This window comes from Eumetopias jubatus, unplaced genomic scaffold (assembly GCF_037043125.1).
Source record: "Eumetopias jubatus isolate StellerSeaLion01/CBP00866 unplaced genomic scaffold, mEumJub1_p1.0 scaffold_1, whole genome shotgun sequence".
Taxonomy (NCBI): Eukaryota; Metazoa; Chordata; class Mammalia; order Carnivora; family Otariidae; genus Eumetopias; species Eumetopias jubatus.
This window is the reverse complement of record NW_028274807.1, coordinates 188,234,099-188,254,315: the sequence shown is the minus strand read 5'-3', so window position 1 is coordinate 188,254,315 and position 20,217 is coordinate 188,234,099. Positions and strand designations below refer to the sequence as shown.

At 38.9% G+C, this 20,217-nt stretch overlaps 1 protein-coding gene across 2 annotated transcripts in view; it reads left to right on the top strand.

Moving 5' to 3' along the window:
* PTPRG (protein tyrosine phosphatase receptor type G) overlaps positions 1-20,217 on the top strand; it is a 696,389-nt gene that overhangs the window by 666,922 nt on the left and 9,250 nt on the right. For both annotated transcript variants that reach the window (XM_028110376.2, XM_088021953.1), the window contains 10 exons: positions 145-279; positions 1,277-1,411; positions 3,272-3,444; positions 4,954-5,089; positions 5,654-5,800; positions 7,570-7,663; positions 8,544-8,620; positions 9,114-9,242; positions 12,456-12,602; positions 13,299-13,441. In XM_028110376.2, the coding sequence (XP_027966177.1) occupies positions 145-279; positions 1,277-1,411; positions 3,272-3,444; positions 4,954-5,089; positions 5,654-5,800; positions 7,570-7,663; positions 8,544-8,620; positions 9,114-9,242; positions 12,456-12,602; positions 13,299-13,441 (1,316 nt within the window). The remainder of the gene's footprint in view (positions 1-144; positions 280-1,276; positions 1,412-3,271; positions 3,445-4,953; positions 5,090-5,653; positions 5,801-7,569; positions 7,664-8,543; positions 8,621-9,113; positions 9,243-12,455; positions 12,603-13,298; positions 13,442-20,217) is intronic.

Sequence of the window (20,217 nt, the reverse complement as noted above, 5' to 3'; positions counted from 1 at the left end):
AGTGCCACAGAGACTGTTGAACGTGTTTTAATACTGCACAGAACTTTTCCTAAAAACACAGCCTAGTCAAATGGAAGGCACTTGAATTATTAACTGGTCTGTGATACTGCTTTCATCTTACTTTGTGCTGTGTCATCTTTGAAGGGTTACAACAAAGCGAAAGCCTATATCGCCACCCAGGGACCTTTAAAGTCTACATTTGAAGATTTCTGGAGGATGATTTGGGAACAAAACACTGGAATCATTATCATGATTACGAATCTTGTGGAAAAAGGAAGAGTAAGAGCCTCTTGGCTTAATATCTTAATCATGTACCTTCATTCAAAACCTCTTTATGGAGCAGCTGCTGTAGGGTAGGAACTTGACCAGGTATAAAGAGTTAAGGAGATAAAAAGCATCCTTTCTTGCCCCTGCCTTGCTTGTGGTCTGGTGGGAAAGAGCTGAGCGCCCACAAGAGGGAATTAAATGGGGCAAGAGGGGCGAATAGAGTGTTAGAATGTGGATGCTGTAAAAGGGATGGATACTCCTCTAGGACTGAGATTTTGTAAAGGAGCTAATAGGTGAGGTGAGCTGTGAACAATGAGGGAGGAGAAGGAGTTACAGAAGGACCTTCTAAGAGGACAGAAAGCACAACAAACAGGGAAGTTGGCAGAAACGTAGTGTAGTGGGGGAACTACTGATAGTTGGGGGGGGGCAAGCAGAAACACTGTTGAAACACCTTGACCATCATTAAGAGAACCTTTTTTTAAGATTAATATTTTAGAGTTAGTAGATTAGGAGTTTATATTACATGATGCTGATTTAGCCTGGAATAAAGGCTAAGTCTCAAATTCATTACTCAGAATCACTACAGCTTCACCTTGACTGTGGAGTCCCTGTTTCACCTTTGGTGACCCAAGAGGTAAAATGAAGATTTTTCACTGTTATAAGATTCTCTTGCAACTCAGAAGGCAGCCCAGCCTCCTAACATAGCCAGCCCTTCTTGCTTATAGGCCAAATACAGGTTTCCTTCTGAGGCCCTCTTTAAAGTACATTGTCTGTTCAAAGATGATCATGAATACGAGACCCATTTCACAAATGATCTTGCCCAAGGTTGTCCCGAGGTTAACCTCTTCAGAGGTGTGTCTACCTCTAAGCCATTGGGCCCTTATGTTCCTTTTTCAGTTCAACTATATGGTGATATTACCTGTTTTAAAGACGCTGGAAATCACATTACCAACAGTACAACTGTGGCATAAATTGCAGTGGGAACTGACAACTTTTTCCTTTTTTGCAGCGAAAATGTGATCAGTATTGGCCAACAGAGAATAGTGAGGAGTATGGAAACATTATTGTCACACTGAAGAGCACAAAAGTACACGCCTGCTACACTGTTCGTCGTTTTTCAGTCAGAAATACAAAAGTGAAAAAGGTATTGAAGGAATATGGGTGGGCTGCCAGGGCATCTCTCTTTAAACTTGTATGAAAATTACTGTACAACCAAGGCCAATTCTCAGAACCAACTTGGCTTTAAAAAAGTATTTTTAAAAAACATTTTTTCACAACTCCTTTGATTGACATCAATGTATGCTGTGAAAGATACTGGCAGAACACATAATAGAATTTAACTGGCCTGATTAAATTCTTTAACCTCCTCATGACAGCTTCATTTAAAAAAAGGAGGGGAGGGCGTACTTCCAGGTCTCGGTGACCGGCAACTACAGCAGCACCTGTTTGTGGATTTAGCTTTTCAACAGCAACCTTCTGACAGTTTTCAAGCATTATTTTCCCAAACTGTGTTCCAAGGAATGCTAACCCTGCAAGATGCTTGCAAAAAGGAGATTCTACTACTTAATAAGTATGGAACATGAATGCTACATAATATGTATTCCTCTTTAGAAATACGTACAATTTACACAAGTGGCCAGAGCACTAGTTAAGAAACCCTCTTTCACTCTTATTTGCCTAGTGTTTCCTAATGTGACTCAACATAACCCTTTCCTATACAACTGTTAACATCCAATTTCCACACCTTGTGGAAAATGCTGCTTTCAAGTTATCTCAATTTCTTTTGTTCAAAATCTACTGTTCCATCAAGATTCATGGACCATGACAGCATTACTAGAAACTCTAGGTAGATGTTCATTAAGAAAATGTGAAGTAATTGCTCTAGAGAGACTTAGGAATGGCAGTTGTTTGTAGCAATGGATGTAATTTTTTTTTTCTAAGTCTTGGCCATCTTTGGGAATGTGATCAAACTACAGCCCCCTGCCCCAGAAGAATTCACATTTAGTCCAATTTTTATATACAATTTCATTGGCTCCAAAACCCATCTGTGATCCAAGGTTTACAATCTTTTTCTATGTTTAGTTTTTTTTCCTAGAATGGCAGAAGTATATAAAAGTCAAGTAGCACTATGTTCATCTGTGTTCTAATAGAGCTGTTAGCTGGCTTAAACTAACCAATAATCAGTTTATGTTTACAAAGCCCATTGCTCATGGAAACCCTTCAGGTATTTAAACATCGCCCACTTATTATCTTACAAACCACTCAAGTTGGAGGACGGAAGTCAAATAGGAACTTTAGGTGTTTTGTGCAAGAGGAAAAAGTAGTAACTGAAAGAGGAAGAAATAGGAAAATGAGAGTTAAAGGAAGATTTCAGAAATCAAAGCCATAAGGCTTCTGGAGCCGAGGGCCGAACACCTTAAATGCTCCAGCTGATTAATGACCTTGAGGCATCAAAAAAAAAAAATTTTTTTTTTAAGACATTTACAAGTTTATCAGTTATAAGAAAAACCTAAAACAGCAAGTTACCTGTTTGGGAAAATTTTTCATCCAAAGTGGTTAAAATGTAAAAAGCTCAGCCACTTAAAAGGAAAACTACTCTGGAAAATTCATTCATGAGAGTGACAGATAAATTCATTATTGATGTTGGAGACTGAGAATCACTTCCTGGAGTATAGCAGCACCCAGCACTCCGGATCCTAAAGGTCCAACCCAGACAGCAGAGAAAGGATGGGAGTCATGGCCCACAGTCAGATGAGAGCGAAGGGACCACGGCCTTCTGGAGTCGGGACAGGAAGTCAGAACATGAAGGCTTGTGTAGGCAAATTACAGAGTGCATGAGACGGCCGCCAAGGGGAAAGTACCTAGCTTAGGAACAGTAGTTAGGGCACATGAAATGGAAGGTCATGTTTCATACATCCTTATGTTTTTTTTGTTTTTGTTGTTTTTTTTAAATCCAGAATGCCCGCTATCTGCTTAAAGACCTCTCTTTTCACCTTTCTCCTAGGGTCAGAAAGGAAATCCCAAGGGTCGTCAGAATGAAAGGGTCGTGATCCAGTATCACTACACTCAGTGGCCTGACATGGGAGTTCCTGAGTATGCCCTCCCCGTCCTGACCTTCGTGAGGAGATCCTCGGCAGCCCGGACACCAGAAATGGGCCCTGTGTTGGTGCACTGCAGGTGGGGCCAACATCTTTCTCCCTTTTGTGCCTGGGATTCAACATCTGAAGTGGGCAGAGTGGGAGGATGTGGACCGCTGGGGCCCTGCTTTGTTTGATTTAGAAGCAGAGTCTTCCATTGAAAACTGGGACCAGTATAGCCTGTTAGGGTTCTATAAAATCACTTCATTCTCAAAACATTCAGAAGTCATCAGCTATTTCTGAGGCTAAAACAAAATCTGCTCTTAGAGAATGAATCTCCAGTTTTTAATAACATCTATTAATAAAATCCCCATTGTTTACAGGGAATCTTGAAGCTGCTCCTATTACATGGAAATCTGACCTTAAACACAAGTCCAGGGCTTTCTACACTGGAGAGGTTGAGGTTTTGTATATGGCTTTTCTGTAGGGTTCCTCTAAATAATAAAATTCATTGTAGGAGTGAAAAGATCTTTAATTTTTTAATTGATACATGCTCTAAGAAAGACCTTTTTCAGAGCACTGGGAAAGCCTTTTTTCCCTTAACTACCTTAAACAACTTTAATAGGTGGTTTAAAAATACTTTTATTATCTTTCATTTGTAATTGCATTCTTGGCTTTTTTTTTTTTAAACTTTGGTATTCAAATAGATGCCTCCTCTTCTGTGAGTTACGTTGCAGAGCTGCGTGGCATTTTCTAAGCATTTCTTCTGGGCTGTTGTTCATAACGTGATCACAAAGCAAGTCCTTGGCAGATGTTGGAATGCAGCCCCTGTTTCAAGCCTCATGAAAAGTACATTTTCTTGCTAACCCATTGAGGAATCGCTAAAATAGACATGCAAGTCTGTCAAAGAGCTGGGGTATCAATGGAGTAGTCCTGGGAGGTGGGGAACCTGCTGGGGGTACTGCAGAATGCCCATCTTCCTGACTGTTGTTTTTTAGTTTTGTGTTGGTTTGTTTAACAATGAGGAAGTGTGAATAAAAGAGGCCAGATTTTGCGGGCATGCCATTCTGATTCCATATGGGGCTGACTAAAGGAAGGCACTCCTTTAGGTAAGAACTTTCTAATAGTGAACAGACTAGGGAGGCATGCAGAAAGGGGACTTACCGAAAGGATAATGGGTGCTTCCAGAATCAGAGGAAGTTGGAGAACCAGGCACAGACTTAGGCATCAAGGACACAAACTCCCTACCTGGGTTCTCGGCACATGGGGTTCTGGTGGGGGGATGCCTCTGCCAAGAAGGGCTGCTGTCCGTCCCTTGCGTCACTGACTTCCATCCTTGGCTTGAGCAGCAAGCGAGACTGAGAAAGCAAATACATACGCGACATTTTACCCCAGCTCCTGTGGTATTTTTGAAAGGCTGTCTTTGCTCTCCGTCAAGACTCATGGGAAACTCCCTAATGAAGTTTTTGGATGCTGTCCACAATGAATGACCTGTGTCAACTCTCTACAAGGTTATCTAAACAACAAGGTTATTTTTAAGCTCATTTGCTACTGAGACGGTAATTTCTGCCGTCTGCAGTTAATGGCTGAGTGTCTTCCTTTCTTCCAGCGCTGGTGTGGGCAGGACCGGCACCTACATTGTAATAGACAGCATGCTGCAACAGATAAAGGACAAAAGCACAGTAAACGTCCTGGGATTCCTGAAGCACATCAGGACACAGCGTAACTACCTCGTCCAGACTGAGGTGAGTGCCCGCAGTTGCTTGCAAGAGGTTCTAGCACGTGCTTTAAATGGAAGTTGAATGGTACTGAGGAGAAAATTCACTCTTGTAGGGCCCAAAGGAACGCACAGGTTTGTACCAGAAGCTATGCCGACCATGAGACTGTTCTTTGACTCCCAGTTTCCCATGTCTGTGTGCATCTTAAGTGTGATTCCTCAGTCACGACACCAACACTTAGGAAGCAAGATAACAGCTGTATCTAGTGCTGTGTTTGAGGCCATGGGGAGTTAAACATTTGGTGTCGGGCCTGAAAAGTTGAAGGGTTTCTAAAGACCTTTGTTAACCACATTTCTCCACGGCTTGCTGCACTGAACCTACTGCTTGGGGCGTGGTATGGAAAACACAGGCCTGACCCTAAAATAAGTTACGAGGGATAAACCGGTGAGTATGGGAGCAAGGCATCTGGCTGAAAATGCTTGCAGGAGCTCACAAGGAAGTCCCTGTGAGAAGAGTTGATCGGAGGTCAGCTTCATGACTTGGATAGAAGTGGCTACTCCTTACCAGCTCTCCTCATTCTGTCCCTTATAGGAGCAGTACATTTTCATCCATGATGCCTTGTTGGAAGCCATTCTAGGAAAGGAGACCGAAGTATCCTCTAATCAGCTGCATAGCTATGTTAACAGCATCCTCATACCAGGAGTAGGAGGAAAGACACGGCTGGAGAAACAGTTCAAGGTAGTGCTCCGAATAAACGTCTGGGTTTTGTAAAAAAGCAGAAGTACAGAAACGGCTTGTGTTTGGGGGTCATATCTTTTTGGCATGAATGTATAGACTGAAAGGGATTACCATTTGTATTCTTCAAATGTTAACGGGAAGCAAAGTTTCGACCTGTGTATGAACTGTTGGGATCCTAACACCACAGTGACTCTAAGTTGGAGTCTGTCACTCTAGTCCAAAAAAATACCCCTGTACTTCTTCTGAACTAACTTATCTTACCCTTAAGAATGATTTATTTTTAGGACAGTAGGTCGACAAATAAGCTATCTGAAAGACTATCAGTTTAGAAACTAAAAGAGGTACTAAGGAATACCAGAGAGAAGTTAACTTTTCCCAAAGGATTCTTCTTTGCTTGGACGAGGGCATGAAGAAATTTAAAGGCAGTTAAGGTTTATATGGAATTAACTGAGGGAAAGGTTAAAAAAAACAAAAAAAAAAAGGGACCATAAGGACAATAAAGTAATTCAGATCATTAAAAGCTCAGTCCTTTATTCTAACCTTTAAATGCTGTCCCTCCAATTACTAAGTACTTTCTTATTTATTGGTCTCTCATTAGTCTTTTCAATTTTTTTTTGCATTACCCCATACGTAATTTCTCATTTTGTATCAAGATGGAAAGAATGAGGCAAATCTGTACAATTATACTTTTCATGGCAAAACTTTGTGAAACCATCATTTGAATCAATGAGACTGCCAAGCAAAGTAACAAGCTAAATTAATTTTCATTCCATAACAATCTTAAATTTCTCGCTCTCCTTTTAAGAAAAACCATTTGAGGTAATTAATAATGAGGACATGTCTCATTTTAAATGTTTAAAATTCTTAAAAAAAATTAAGTACCAACATTTCTTAAATTCTGCCTTTTCTACTTCTGCAATGTTTGTTTCCACATAGTTTGATGAATTTTTTAAAAGAAATCTCTTCATTCCCTTGGAAACCAGGTAATTGGTTCTTTGGTAGGCACTAACCACTTTAGAACTTAAGTAGAAGGAAAAAAACAAGAATCAGAAACTTGAAAACTACACCCAAGGCCCTGGACAGTAGTATGAAAGCTAAAAAACAAAACCGAGGATTGACACAGTGTTTAACCAAGCTATACAAGAACAGGAAGAATAACCACACTACTGGGCTACTTATAGTGGCCTTAGAACAATGTTAGTTTAGTTCAACAGAAACGTACTGAGAACCTAGTAAGTTATGTTCAAGAAACGTAATTAGCTCCTATGACTATAAAGCAGTCTTTTCTAGTGTAGACCCACCCGAATCTCATGTGCCTGTGAGAAATTACGGAAGACAAATTCCAAAAAGCAGTGACATTTTCAACAGAAAAATCCAGATGAATTCAGTAAGTATTTACTGCCCACACTGAACCTGTTATCAGAAGCCTAGGGCCTGATAGTAGAAATAAGACAAGCTTACCCTTAACCACGGTAATGGGACAGAAGTAACCACTACTAAAACACAAAAATATATTCCTTAGGATAGAAAAATGTTTTTGCTCCTCAGTAATCCAATTACTGATTGGCCTTCTTTTGCCAGATCATCAAGCAAATGCTATCAATTATAACTTTGTTTTGTTGTTTCCCAGCTTGACTGAGATGTAACTGATATATAACATTGTGTAAATTTAAGGTATAGAGAGTAATGACTTGATGCTTGCTTATATTACGAAATGATTATCACAATAAGGTTAGTTAATGAAAACTACAACGTTGCTTTTCTTTCAGCTGGTCACACAATGTAATGCCAAGTATGTGGAGTGCTTTAGTGCTCAGAAAGAGTGTAACAAAGAAAAGAACCGAAACTCTTCCGTCGTGCCATGTAAGCTCTTAAAATCAGTTTGACTTGGTTGAGTGTGTATTTTTTCACCGAATTTTATGCATTATGTAGAGGCCGCAACTACCAAGGGGAATAGTTATGCCAGGAAAATTAAGGCAGTTTGATCAAACCAGGAGGGGTGGCTGTCCATGCCAGCGAATTGCTGCATCAGTGTGACATGAAGTCTAGCTTCCGCTCACCTCACAATTCAAGAATTATGGTCCTTCTACATTTTAACTAAAAAAAAAAGCCATTATCACTGTGGCATTAATACTCCTAGAAAAACATGAGTCTCCGATTAATCTGTACAACTGGAATGCATTATTACATTCTTCTGGCTATTGAGATCAGGGCACTGTGGGTGGATGGGGATCTTTGTATAAATAACTCGGGACCTAGCAGAGGAAACTGAGCTGTAGACACAAGCATGGGTGATCACTGGAGAGATTCTGAGAATCTACTGACAAAGGCCACTGTTTTCTAAGTACGTTACGGGGAGAAAAATGGGAAAGGAATGGCAAAAGAGCAAAAGTATAGTGTGTTGGTATAATTGTAAGAATATCAAACCAAGGCCAAAAATTATCTGAAATCCTCTCTCATCTCTGCACAGAGTGTTCTCTTTGTGATCTGCTGTGAAAACCTCTCACAGTAAGATTTTATTCCTGTAATGCCTCTACCCTTCTGGGAACGTGCAGCAAAATTCCATTTACATTCTGCCTTAGCTGACACTTTAGCTTAGTTAAAAATATAGGTGAGTTTTAAAATGAAAGGGGAGCCAGGGAAATAGATTACTCACCAAGTGAATCTCAGAAAGCATTATTGGTTATGTGTGTGTAATAAGGCAAATGTGGTGGTGTTTTTTTTTTTTTTTTCCATACAACAGCTGAGCGTGCCCGAGTGGGTCTTGCACCGTTGCCTGGAATGAAAGGAACAGATTACATTAATGCTTCTTATATCATGGTGAGAGTCAACAGTTAATTATAAATAAATTCAATTAAACTAAAAGGTGCTAAAGAGCAGATACCACCTATGTGGCTGATTTCATTTTTCAAATAATTTCTCAATGTGTAATATAGAAATTAGAGAGATTTCTGTATCTGGAGACCTTTAACAAAAGACTCCGAATCAGCGGGGGTACAGAAATACTTTAAGAAAAGTGTTTGTTAAGGAATTAATTTTCTTGTTAATTTCACCCATCTAATGTTTGAATAAATGTTGAAATTGCTGTTAAGTAAAAACAGCAGGGGTAACGAGAAGGGAATTGTATGTGGAGAGAAAATGATCTACATGTGTTAGCATATACCTCTAAAAATTAGCCACATGTATGGACTGCCTTTTTTAATTGTTTCAGTGAGGTCAAAACAATGCTGTCTTATTTCATGAACGTATTTTACTACCACAACATCAGAATAAAATGTTTCTAACTGCTGATTTTCCGTCTCCCTAACTGAAGGGCTATTATAGGAGCAATGAATTTATTATAACCCAGCATCCTCTGCCACATACTACGAAAGATTTCTGGCGAATGATTTGGGATCATAATGCACAGATCATTGTCATGCTGCCAGACAACCAGAGCTTGGTAAGCAAAGCACATCTGCTATATATTAATGAGCCTGTGAGGCCATAAGCATAAATCATTCTGATACCTTACCACAGGCCTGCACTGTCTGTGTGTGCTCGGGAGGGCATCTAGACTTCTCTCCTCTTTAAGGCTGACCGGGTTCCTTTTGTATTCTTACAGTACAGTTACTGCCCCTATCAGCTCCATTACTTGATGTTTTCATGCTGTACATGGCCAGGCAATAGAAGGTTTTGGAAAAGGGCCTTTGAGTAACCTCCTTTAACATATGACCTTAACCTGACCTCTCAGTTGCCGGATGTCATTTGTAAAAAACAAAATAGCAGCTAACATTTGAGTATTTAATCCTCTCTACCACTTTGACACAGGTACTACTATCATTTCATTTAATAGCTAAGAAAATTGAGGGAAGTAACTTGCCTAAGGGCATATACACAAATAATTAGAGTCAGGATTTGAACCTGTGTGACCTTTTAATCCTTTTGCTAGGCTATATGTCCCACCCCACATCAGAGAAAGGTTTCCTAGCCCTCCCCCAAAAACTTTATATCAAAAGTACTAATAATGTATCATCATTTCTCCCCCATTCCACAGGCAGAGCAGATCCATTACAGGGAAGGAAATATAGAAAGGCTATTTTGTTCCAATTTAAAGGTGCTTTTAAGACCTTGACTGAGCCATAGCCTCTCTCTCCTCCCCTGAGTCCTTCCCTGCTGTATCTGGAGATTATGTAAAAGAAGGGTGAGCAAATTTATCAAGATGAGCTTAACTTTCAGAATTAGTTGGGTGTTCAGAAGTTATTATGAGGACATGTAAGCCCACAAAATGAAAACAAAAAACAATGAGGAGTTGCTTCCATGAGTATCAGATTAGTGAATTTTTTTAATCAAGAAAGAACAGCATGTGATTGAACCCCTAGTCTTGATGACATGCATTTGACTGTGTGCCCAGTCAGTAGGAACTTCTTCACTTTGTCGCATTTTGCTCCAGCTTCAGAATACCAAGACTGCTTCTGTATGATAGAATGGCAACAAAATTGAGAATCTTAAGCTAAAAACTGGAGTGTAAATTTTCAAATTAGCTGGCAATAGGGGTCTATTCTGTTTGGCATGTGGAAATTGGAGGCACTTAGGGTTGTTAAAACGTTCATTTGTTGGATGAGTCAGTTATTTTGTTATTGTCACTTAACACAGGATGGTCACCAAAAGCATCTATCACATGGGCTCATTTGTATTGGGGAGGCTAGACCACCTGAGTCCATACATGCTCTGCAGACAGTGAGGACCTTGACCTGCCCCGGAACAGGTCATCTCAGTGTCTCAGGCTGAGGGAGACCTGGCTAGAATCCTGCATGTCTGCATTCTCAGCTCCAGAGTTGAAAGTCAGATTTATTAGTGCACATTTTTCCTGAAAATGTAGATTCTCTTTGTTTGCTTTATTATTTATCACTGCTATAACTTGACAAGACCGTGATGCTTTGAGTAGCCCAAAGTCACTGGTTCCTAGCTCAGAAAGCACTGTTAAAAATACAGGGATCTTTGATCTACAAATATATTTGTAAGCAAGATAACCACAAGACTGGAGTTCCTGCTGAATTAAGCAGCATGTATTTTTCATAGTCTTTGAAGATGATCAGTTTGCGCTCTGTATTCAGAAGGTTTTTGTTGTTGTTTTTTGCCTTTCTTCCACCATTATTAAAATCCCTTTAAAAAAAAAAACCCCTTTGGCAGTTATTAGGCCAATTTGGTAATTTATGATTCATGTTAATTTCTTAGAGGTACATAATGTTGTTATTCCCACTTTTCAGATATGGAAATTAAGGCCCAGATTAATTTATTCAGGATCACATCCAGTCCTAAATCCTATGCTTAAGCTGTGCATATTGAATAAATGTATAGGCTCTGTCCATTATTACCTTACATCTTTAATATCTGTTAAAAGGGTCTTACTTCCATTTCCTTGGACAAAATGTATTAAAACCCCTGACAGTTACAGACTTCTTTTGTATAGACTAAACCCAATTGCTAATCTGTTTCCCCTTATGCTGAGCTTTAAAAATAAAAATGTAGTTGGCAATAAGCTATATTGAAACTTGAAAGGGTGATAAGTCTTATTGGACTGTTGGCTCATTTCTGATTCAACAATGTAAGATTAAACAAAACCTTCTTTGTTTTGAACATTAGTCAGAATTATTTCTGACTTCACTAGTAGTATCTAAGCATTTTCAGGACCATGTCCCTAAAAATATAGATAATGCTGGGCAAAGTAAAGTTTGCCATTTGAACTGATGAGAAAAAGAGGCATGGCAATGGGGGTCAGGGGTCTTAGCCTAATCGTTGTACTTCTCACAAAATCTCCAACATATGTACCCCTTAACTTTTTCTTAGGCCTCCACAGTTTTCAGGGATGGAATTCAAGTACCACGCCTGAATATTTATTTTTAATCCTAAAATAGATGAACATTTAAAGTTTGCCTGATTCAGGGCTGACTTTTTCTATGTTAATCTCCATTTGAAGTCTAACATGGATAGATTAACTGGTCTTTGAAAGAGCACTTTGTACTTCATGCCAACATAAGCTTATTTATGCATAACCTCTTCCCAGACAGGTTCTGTTGCTTACCATTTAGTAGCAGAGTGACTTGGGACAACTTAAGGACTTCCCTGAGTCTTGATGTCCTCCTCTGTAAAGACAGATGATAAAAATCCCTTACCTCACTAGTATATTGTAAAAACTAAGTAAGATAATGTTGATGAAATTCCTTGGCAAAATGCTAATCAACTGTAGAACTGTTTACATAATCCATAGGAAGTAAGAACTAGGATGTCTTAGTTGCTTAAGCAGTTATGAAATGATATACTAACTCCAGTTGAGAAATGTTCTATAATGTATCACAGTAAAAAAAAAAAAACAAACTTAGAAACCAAAAAAAAAACAAACAAAAAGCAGGATCTAGGTCGATTAATTTTAATATATCACCTCTAGAGGGAGCATTTTTGGTTGTTACAGTGCCCTAGGTGGGAAGTGCTAGGAAATGGTTATTATCAAGTATATTTTACAATCACCACTGAACTTGATGAACTGGGCATGATGAAGTGGTGACTCGGGAGGTACAGGAGATGGCAAACAGTATACATCAATTTGCGAGAAAATTCAAAAACAAATGTTTGACAGCACTGCAGAGGAATTTTTTCTTTGGGGGGGTTCCCATAGGCAGAAGATGAGTTTGTATACTGGCCAAGTCGAGAAGAATCCATGAACTGTGAGGCCTTTACCGTCACCCTTATCAGCAAAGACAGACTGTGCCTCTCTAATGAAGAACAAATTATCATCCATGACTTTATCCTTGAAGCTACACAGGTAACTTAAACCTCCATTTCTCAGTAACTGACATACTTGGGCCCTGCATCGTGTAAGTAATAATAAAGTCACATGCCACCCTCGAGACAGGCCCAGGCATTTGAATGTGACTTAATTTTAAATATGTACACTTCCCTCTTTCCTTCCTTCAAATATTTGCTTTTTCCAGCTGGGTAGATGAAATGTAACAGTTCCTCTGAGCATGCATACAAATAGGTCTGTTGACCTAATTATGAAAACAATATACCAGAGCTCAACATTCTCTTTGCCACCAGAAATGTAAATCTTGCAATGTGTTACTGATGATAATAGTAAGACTTTTTTTTTTTTTTTTTTTTTTAGTAAATGACATTTTGATATGTAATAACTTATTATGGGGTGGGGAGAAAGAGGAGCTGTCTTATATTATTAACTTACATGATGATCTAACCCTTGGTCTTTTTTTCCTTTAAATGTATAGATAAGATAGAATAGGATATAAAGTCTCTTATAATTTATTGTCACTTAAAATGTTATTGTCCCCAGAACAAAAGAGGATTCTACTATCATGACCTGGTCATTTTTTAAGGGCAGGAAGTCAGTCCTCCCTAGTATTTGGCATTCGTCAATTATACTTTCTCAGGAGCAAGTTCTAGTCCCCAGATTATAGGTGTCAGGAAATAACGGATGGGCTATGACTTGTTGTACTGGTTATAGGATGACTACGTCCTAGAGGTTCGGCACTTCCAGTGTCCCAAATGGCCTAACCCAGATGCCCCCATCAGCAGTACTTTCGAACTTATCAACGTCATCAAGGAAGAGGCCTTAACAAGGGATGGCCCCACCATTGTTCATGATGAGTATGTATCTCTTTCTTAATTTTACAATTCAAACATTTTTCTTGTTGAATTGCTTTGGGAGTGGAAAGGGAAGATCGTGCCCATTCTGTGTTACCAGTGTGTTCAAGTGCCTGTTGTAGATCTGTTTGCATGTTAATGTGTCAGGCCCTTCCGAGACTTCAGATATTCCTGGAGTGTATGTTCTAGAAGGCCAGAGCACTATACCAGCCTACAAAGGTAGACTTGCAAGCTTCCTGAGGATTTATGTTTCAAAAACACTAATTAAACAGAAAATGTAAATAGTTAATTAACTTAATTAAATAGTTATTTTTATATCCCTACAGTGAATTTCAGCAAACACTTATTAGAGAAGAAAACTTTTTAAATATGGTTTCGTTGATTAGGAGTGAGAAAGTTACTATTAATGATAAATTTAGAGTTTACGATCTGTTTTGGAAGTTTAAAGAATATGACTCTCAAAGAGAACAAATAATTTGCTCCTGGTGTCAGAGCTTCTAGGCATTCACATGGTATTCAAACCCAGACATTTTCCTCTTTAGTCAGAGGGAAAGGTTGATAGATAAACCTTATGGTATGTGAATATTTGGAGTCAAACTTCATGGCTGGGATTGACCTGTAAATCAGTTTGTAATCCCAGATTGTTTAGACTCTAACAAGCTTTTAGCTAATATGGCACCAATTATAGATCCTCATTTCTTTAAAAACAAGAAAAAAAATGATTATTTTAAGAGAGTGGGGGCAGTGGGAGAGAAGCAGACTCCGCACTGAACATGGAGCCCAAGTGGGGATGGATTCTGAGACCCTGAGACCATGACCTGAGCCAAAACCAAGAGTTGGATGCTCAACTGACTGAGCCACTCAAATGCCCCTCTATCCTTTCTGTTTTACTTCCAAGGTAGCTCCTTTGGTCAGCAAATTCTCAGTGTGTACCCATTATGTTCATTAAATTAACAGCTACTCTGGAAGCATAGTTATTAATCAATTTGAGAGTAAAGCATACTGTTAAGTCTTTCATTTTTTCTAAACAAATACTGCAACATGAAGTGAACACAGACTTTCAGTGTAGGTCAGCACCTATACCTCAGATCATGATTCCTCATATTTGAAGATCGCCGTATTAACTGGCTGCTTCCAAAGATTTTTATGCTCTTTTTTAGGAAATAATGACTATTTCAAAATGTTGGTCCAACTCTTAATTAGATTGAATTTAGGGGGGAAAGAAAGGGGAAAACATTATAGTCATTACTAAGATGCCTAGAAACAGGGCAACTCTCAGCAGTGTTTAAATAGCAAAGCTAAGATGCCTAGGAATACACTAAGTTAAATACACTAAGTTATGCACTTAGTTAAATACACTAAGATGCCTAGAAACAGGACAACTGCCAGCAGTGTTTAAAGAGCGAAGCCAGCATCAAAATAACTGGGCAGCTAGTACTGGTCTATGGAAATTTGGGGTATGCAGTTATAGTATAAAATTAGGGCTGCTTCTGTAGTTTTCCCCCCACTAATCTGTATTAGCTTTCCAAATACCTCTGGGTTTCGCCAGCTTCTGCCCATGCAGACTGAATTCTAATGCTGCTGCCCAGTTCTGTGACTGATGTTGCTGTGATTTTGTGCTCAATGCAGTCATGCAGCTAAACTTATATTTCATGGTAAGGGATGTGGGGAAGAAAAAACTAGCAACTTGTTAAACCATTTAAAAAGAACTATTTGATTCATTTGTCTATTCAGTTTGGGGGTATATTGTCTTATTCAGTGATTTTTATTTTATTTCACATGTTGCATATATGTCACCTCTGAAATTAATCAAACGTAGCTTGTTCTTAGGCCTGCATAAGAAAAGAGCAAATTAACTCTGAACTAGATCAGCACAAATCATGTAAGTGAGCTGGATTAAAAGCCACTGAAGAAACATGTTCCTTTCTTTATCCACTCTTCAGGAGATAAGCAATCCCGTAGAAGTGATTTTTTCCCCTTTACCCGAGCAAATTAAACAGCTGCTCGTGGTAGTGCAATGTTCTGAACACCAGTTAGCTTTCAGTTTCCATCCTACCTACTTTTTGTACCTGTAAATATCCCTTCCTGGTGGCCCACAAATACCTCAAATGTAGCATGTCTAAAAACAGACTCATCATCTTCCCCTGCCTGTCCCCAGCCACGGAGTTGTACAAACCAGAAACGTGCCAGAGTCCTTTTGGTATGCCCCCTCACCTCCACATCTCACTGGCCACGAGTCTTCTTGATGTCACCCATTCTCTCAGTACACTTTTCAAATTCCTTTATGATCTGGTCGAAGCAATCCTCCACTGAATTACTTCCTGCAGGCCACCTTGCCCCTGCAAATACTATTTCCTTTGAGGGCTCTTTCAGTCAACAGACACTTTAAAAGTCACTCTCTTTGAGGAGGTAATCATTTAAAATTACTAACATCACATTCTTACCAGTGCTGTTCTTGGGTAGCACATCCTGTTGCAACTGCTTGTTCACAGGACTGTCATCCCCACCTTGCCGAGACCAGCAAATGAGAGGTAACTCATTTGTCCCAGTCTCCACTGGGTGAAGCTCCGTGCCTGGCACAGAATGGCTACTGTGCTTCAAACTGACCTACAAATTAAGGATATGTACAATATCCTTAATATGAACTTTCCCCAGAGAGCCTTGTGCCTTGCATTTTGTTTCTCATTATCTTGCCTCCTTACGAATGTTTAAACTCTATCAAAAGTATAAGTGAGCAGGCCGGAAGAGAAGGCCTTGCGGCTAGCACTTTAAGAGTTCAACGTTGAGTGGACAAACTTGATATTTATCGGGTCTACACAGAGATCTCTTAACACCTACTCTCAGGGTTCTCAGCTGTGTGCCAGATGGATAAAGTTTCTAGATAAATGATCTAAGGATAAAATTCCACACCCAAAAGTAAACTGATTCTATTTGAAGGCAAGCACAGCTTAAAGGCAAACTGCTCTATTCACAGCATCCTGTATTCAAGACCATTCTCTCAGGGACTCATCTATCAGCATTACTGTCAGATTTTTTAAGCAGAGCCTACATTCCGACGGAAGAAGTTTGGAACATAAGTACAGTTTTTACAGTCTCATGTGACTACAGATTAGACATTCACTCACAGAAGAACAGTTTCTTGTGCAAATATTTAATATTATTCACTGTGGAGATATATCTATCACCCTGTTAGAGCTCCTAGAAGGCTAATTCCATTAACAATTCTCAAAGTATGATCTGAGGACTACAGGTTGGGAAGGAGGCCATTCCAGGGGATTCAAAAGGTCAAAACTATTTTCATAATAATGCAAAGATACCATTTGCCTTGTTCATTCTCACTCTGATGTCTACCATAATGTGTGCTTGCATGGTTTTGTGTTTAACATTTTCTCAGTTCCAATTTATGATACAGCAAATATCGATAGATACAGCCCAAATAGGCAAAAGCCCTTTGAGGATCACCAATAACCTTTTATTTTTATTTGATCCTGAGATAAGCCATAGGAGATGCAGAACTGTATGGACTGCTTTCTTTGTCAACTGCTGCAAAGATACCCACAAATATAACTAATTCTGTTTTTCATTTGAACCTCAACATTACTGCACTAGGAGGGTAATTTTAGGATCCCTTCTCACATGAGAAAATAGGCAGTGTGAAGCTAATAGGGCCTGTGTACACAAATAGTGTCAGCTAGGACCAGCTACCATAATTTGTGGGGTCCCATGTAAAATGAAAATGCAGGAACTCTTGTTCAAAAATTAAGAATTTCCAGATGAAGAGTTCAAAGTAATAGTCATAAAGATGCTCACCAGGCTTGAGAGAAGAGTGGATGAACTCAGAACCTCAACAAAGAAATAGAAAATACAAAAAAGAATCAATAACTGAAATGAAAAATACACTAGAGTAGTGCATATATACTAACATTCCCATCATAGGGGTCCCAGAAGGAGGAGAGAGAGAGAGGGGCAGAAACTTCCCTAAACTGGAGAAGGAAACAAACATCCAAGTACAGGAAGCAGAGACCCCAAACAAGATGAACCAAGGGAAGTCCACAGCAAGACACATAATAATTACAAAGATGGAGAATCTTAAAAGCATCAAGAGAGAAGCACTAGTTATTTAGAAAGGAAGCCCCATAAGGCTATCAGCTGATTTTTCAGCAGAAACCTGCAGTCCAGAAGGGAGTGGCATGATATATTCAAAGTGTAGAAAGGAAAAAAAACCACAACCAAGAATACTATACCCAGTTAACATTCAGAATTGAAGAAGAGATAGTTTACCAAACAAAAATTAAGAGTTCATCACCACTGATCCAGCCTTAGAAGAAATGCTAAAGATGATGCTTTAAGTGAAAAACAAAAGGCTACAGCCTATGAAAGAAAAAAATTTTACTGGTAAAAGCAAATAACATAGTAAAGGTAGTAGGATCAATCGTAAAGCTAGTATAAAGGTTAAAAGGTGAAACTAATATCTAAAGAATTAAGGGATTCACAAAAAGATGTACAATACAGCATCATACACATAAAATGTGTAGCTTTTAGAATGTGTTTGAACTTAAGCAACCACCAACTTAAAATAGACTGCTATATACTTAGGATGTTATATATGAACCTTATAGAAACCATAAACCCAAAACCTGTAATAGATACATTAAAGAGAAAGGAATCAAAACATAACACTAAAGAAAGTCATCAGTCACAGGGAAAAGAGGAAGAGAAGAAGGAACATAGAACTATAAAAATAACCAGAAAACAATGAACAAAATGGCAGTAAGTACATATCTCTCAATAATTATTTTAAGTATTAAATGTTCAATCAAAAGACATAGGGTGACTGAATGGATTTAAAAAAACAAAAACAAAAGCCCTGTCCAGATGCTGCCTATAAGAGACTCACTTCAGCCCCAAACGCACATACAGACTGGAAGTTGAGGGGATGGAAAAAGATATTCCGTGCAAATGGAAATGAAAAAAGCTGAGGTAGCAGTATTTATATCAGACAAAATAGACTTTAAAACAAAGAATGTAATGAGACAAGGACATTTCCAAAATGATAAAAGAATCCGGGGCGCCTGGGTGGCTCAGTCAGTTAAGCGTCTGCCTTCAGTTCAGGTCATGATCTCAGGGTCCCGGGATGGAGCCCTGCATCGGGCTCCCTGCTCAGCGAGGAGTCTGCTTCTCCCTCTGCCCCCACCCCTGCTTGTGCTCACTGTCTTTCTGTCAAATAAATAAAATTTTAAAAAAATAAAAAGGATCAATCCAACAAGAGGATATACAATTGTAAGTATCTATGCACCCAACATAGGAGCACCTGGGTATATAAAAATATTAACAGACACAAAGGGGGAACCTGACAGTAATAAAATAGGTCATCCAGACAGAAAATTCATAAACATTGGCTTTGAACAACACATTAGACCAGATGGATTTAACAGATACATACAGAACATTCCATCTCAAACAGCAGAATACACATTCTTTTCAAGTGCATATGGAATATTCTCCAGGATAGATCACATATTAGGCATAAAACAAGTCTCCATAAGTTTAAAAAGACTGAAATCACATCAAACATTTTTTCTGACCACAACAGTATGAAATTAAGTTATAAGAAAAAAACTGGAAAAAATACAAACATATGGAGGATGAGTAAAGAAATCAAAGAGGAAATCAAAAAATACCTGGAGGAAATTAAAATGGGAACACTAAATCTTTGAGGTTCAAAATCTTTTGAGATGGGGCACCTGAGTGGCTCAGTCAGTTAAACATCTGCCTTCAGCTCAGGTTATGAACCCAGGGTCCTGGGATCAAGTCCTGTATCAGGCTCCCTGCTCAGCAGGGAGTCTGCTTCTCCATCTGCCCCTCACCCCACTCGTGTTCTCTCTCTCCCTCTCACTTTCTTTCACTCTCTTTGCCTCTCTTTCTAATAAATGAATAAAATCTTAAAATCTTTTGAGATGCAGCACAAGCAGTTTTAAGAAGAAAATTTATAGCAATACAGGCCTACCTCAAGAAAAACAAAAAATCTCAATCTAACCTTAGTAACCTAAAGGAACTAGGAAAAGAACAAAGCCAAAATTTAGTAGAAGGAAGGAAATAATAAAGATCAGAGTGGAAACAAATGGAGACTTAAGAAACTAAAAAGATCAATGAAACAAAGACCTGGTTCTTTGAAAAGATAGGCAAGACTGAGAAACTTTTAACCAGACTCCTCAAGAAAGAAAGCAGACTCAAATAACATTAGAAATGAAAGAGAAGTTATAACCAACACCAAAGAAATACAAAGGATTATAGTAGACTACTATTAAAAATTATAAGCTAGCAAATGAGACAAATTTAGAAGACCTAGAAAAATTCTTGGAAAAAACTCCCAAGGCTGAATTAGATGTAGGAAATCTGAGCAAACCAATTACTGGTAACAAAATTGAATCTGTAATGAAAACCTCCTAACAAACAAAAGTCCAGGACCAGATGGCTTCACAGAAGAACTCTACCAAACATATTTTTAAAGATTTTATTTCTTTGTGTGAGAGAGAGAGAGAGAGAGAGAGAGAGCAAGTGGGGGAAGGAGCAGAGGGGTAGGGACAAGCAGACTCCACAATGAGCATGAAGCCCAGCAATGGACTTGATCCCATGACCCCGAGATCATGACCTTAGCCGAAATCAAGAGTCGGATGCTTAACTGACTGAGCCACCTAGGTGCCCCTCTACCAAACATTTAAAATAGAGTTAATACCTATCCTTCTCAAACTATTCCAAAAACAAAACAGAAGAGGAAG